The sequence below is a fragment of the Myzus persicae genome, unplaced genomic scaffold (assembly GCF_001856785.1).
Source record: "Myzus persicae strain clone G006 unplaced genomic scaffold, MPER_G0061.0, whole genome shotgun sequence".
NCBI lineage: Eukaryota > Metazoa > Arthropoda > Insecta > Hemiptera > Aphididae > Myzus > Myzus persicae.
In genome coordinates, this window is record NW_019102567.1 from 1 (window position 1) to 2,415 (window position 2,415).

The window sequence follows — 2,415 nt, forward strand, 5'->3', positions numbered from 1 at the left end:
GAAGAAAAAATTCTTGATAATATTTTAAAGTACATAACGACAATGACAATTGACCCGGAAAATAGCCAAAGAAGGCAATGGCCCTACTCGCCCCCATGCAGTGCCGGCCCTAGGGGGGGGCAAGCGGTGCGACCGCACCGGGCCCCGCGCTTGGCGGGTTTGTGCGGGGCCCCACAGGCCAGTAATTATAATATTACGAATATCACTTTATCTATAAATAAATATAATAATATTGTCCCCGTAGCAGTAATACGGATATCGCAACCTGTGTTGTTTTCTTAGGAAACTGTTCGTTATCGACGAATACCAATTATACCTACATATCTATAGTTTTACATTCGTTATGTACTTGTACAATTGTTTATCTTTGACGACGATCGATAACAGTACAAAATATAGCTGTAACCCATAATAACATAGTATAAAATAGTATAATAATAATATTTTTCTTTCGTAACTTATTATTAACGAGAACTGCGATACCTCATAATCTTGATATTGCCTACAAAAGGCTACACGGGTAACGCTCGTCACTACGAGACATTCAACGAGTTAACGACGATTGACGAACACGGGTTTAATTTATCGGACATCGCTTCATTAAAAAACAGGTATTTAGTATAGTCTATTTTAATTATTTACATAATAAATATTTTTGAATATGGATTACGGAATAAGTATGTGTACTATGTCTATATTTTAATATCTTACCTTGATTATACGTCCGTATGACCGTAATACTGATAGTGATACACGCTACACGCATAATGTAACGCACATAATACACATTACAGTAATTATTATTTATTATGTTAAGCACATTTCTATAAATATCCAAAATTAATATATTTTATTTCAAACCAAATTTCACATTTATTTTGTCCATGGATTACAACATTTTTGTCTATGTAGATGTAGAATCATTAAAATCATTCTATCTAAATTTTAAAAACAATACTGATAGGTAGTATTATTTTCACAGGCATTTATTTACAAAACGATACTTTGTAGTTCGTATATTTCTGTATCATGTCATCAAGAGATCGAGATAAGTTTAGAAGTTATCCGTCAGGAAATGCGAAAAGGCAGAAAAAAAACATAAGGGATAAAAGTTTAAATAAAATGCGTGGCTCTATCAACAAATATGTAAATTATAAATTTGATACTCCTTCTTCAAGTATAGAAATAGACAACGAAGTTGAAATTAATAAATTACAAACCGAAAGTAATAATAGCGGTAATGACTTTATTATAAACACAGTAAACGATTATGATACGACAGATTATATTGAGAATGATAAATTTGACACTCCTTCTTCAAGTATAAAAATAGATAACGAAGTTGAAATTAATAAATTACAAACCGAAAGTAAAAGGAGCAGTAATAACATTATTATAAACACAGTAAATGACTACGATATGACAGATATTGGTTGTTGGCCTGAAATAATAAATAATGATTTCAGAAAAGAGCTTATAAAACTGGGGCCAATACAAGTTAAAAGCTATAATTTTCCTCAATCTGAAATAAATGGTGAGCTAAGACGTTTTAATCCGACATTATATGACAAACGTTTAGACAACGGAGATGTTATTAAACGAAACTGGCTGGTATATTCAAAATTTAAAGATAGAGCTTTTTGTTTTTGTTGTAAACTTTTTGACTCTCATTCTACAGGTAATTTAAGCAAGAATGGTATAAACGATTGGCGACATATTGGGGAAAGACTAAAGTCTCATGAAATCACGATTCCACATTATACTTCCTTACAGTCATGGATTGAATTAAAACAAAGAATATCAGAACTCAATACTATAGATAAACTACATCTGACTAAATTAAACGCGGAAAAACAACATTGGTATGATGTTATTACACGAATACTAGCGGTTATCCATTTTTTAGCTAAAAATAGTATTGCATTCAGGGGTTCCAATGATGTTTTATATCAAAACAATAATGGAAAATTTCTTAGTGCGATTGAAATGCTTTCCAAATTTGATCCTGTTATACAGAAACACGTAAAACGAATTAAAGATAAAGAAACTCATGTCCATTACCTAGGACACAGAATTCAAGATGAGTTGATAGAAATAATGGCAAATGAAGTTCGAAAATCAATTATAAATTTAATTAAAAAACATAGGTACTATTCCGTGATCATTGATTGCACTCCAGATATTAGCCACCAAGAACAAGTATCCTTAGTATTTAGAATTGTCAACATGCATTGGGACAAATTAACAGAACCAAGCATTCAAGAATTGTTTATGGACTTCGTGAATATTCATTCAACGTCAGGATTAAGTCTTTCAAATTTGTTGATTTCAAAACTTGCAGAATATGAGATACCTCTTAGTGACTGCCGGGGTCAGGGGTATGATAACGGAAGCAATATGGTTGGAGAATATCAA

The 2,415-nt window shown here is 31.9% G+C and overlaps 1 protein-coding gene across 1 annotated transcript; it reads left to right on the plus strand.

Moving 5' to 3' along the window:
* Window positions 1–1,029: 1,029 nt before the first annotated feature.
* LOC111032571 (zinc finger MYM-type protein 5-like) lies at window positions 1,030–2,378 on the plus strand (the record flags this gene model as incomplete). The annotated part of the gene is made up of 2 exons (XM_022312947.1): window positions 1,030–1,321; window positions 1,406–2,378. Coding segments are annotated over exons 1-2 (1,265 nt in total), but the record flags the coding sequence as incomplete, so codon positions are not given.
* Between the last annotated feature and the right edge of the window lie 37 nt (window positions 2,379–2,415).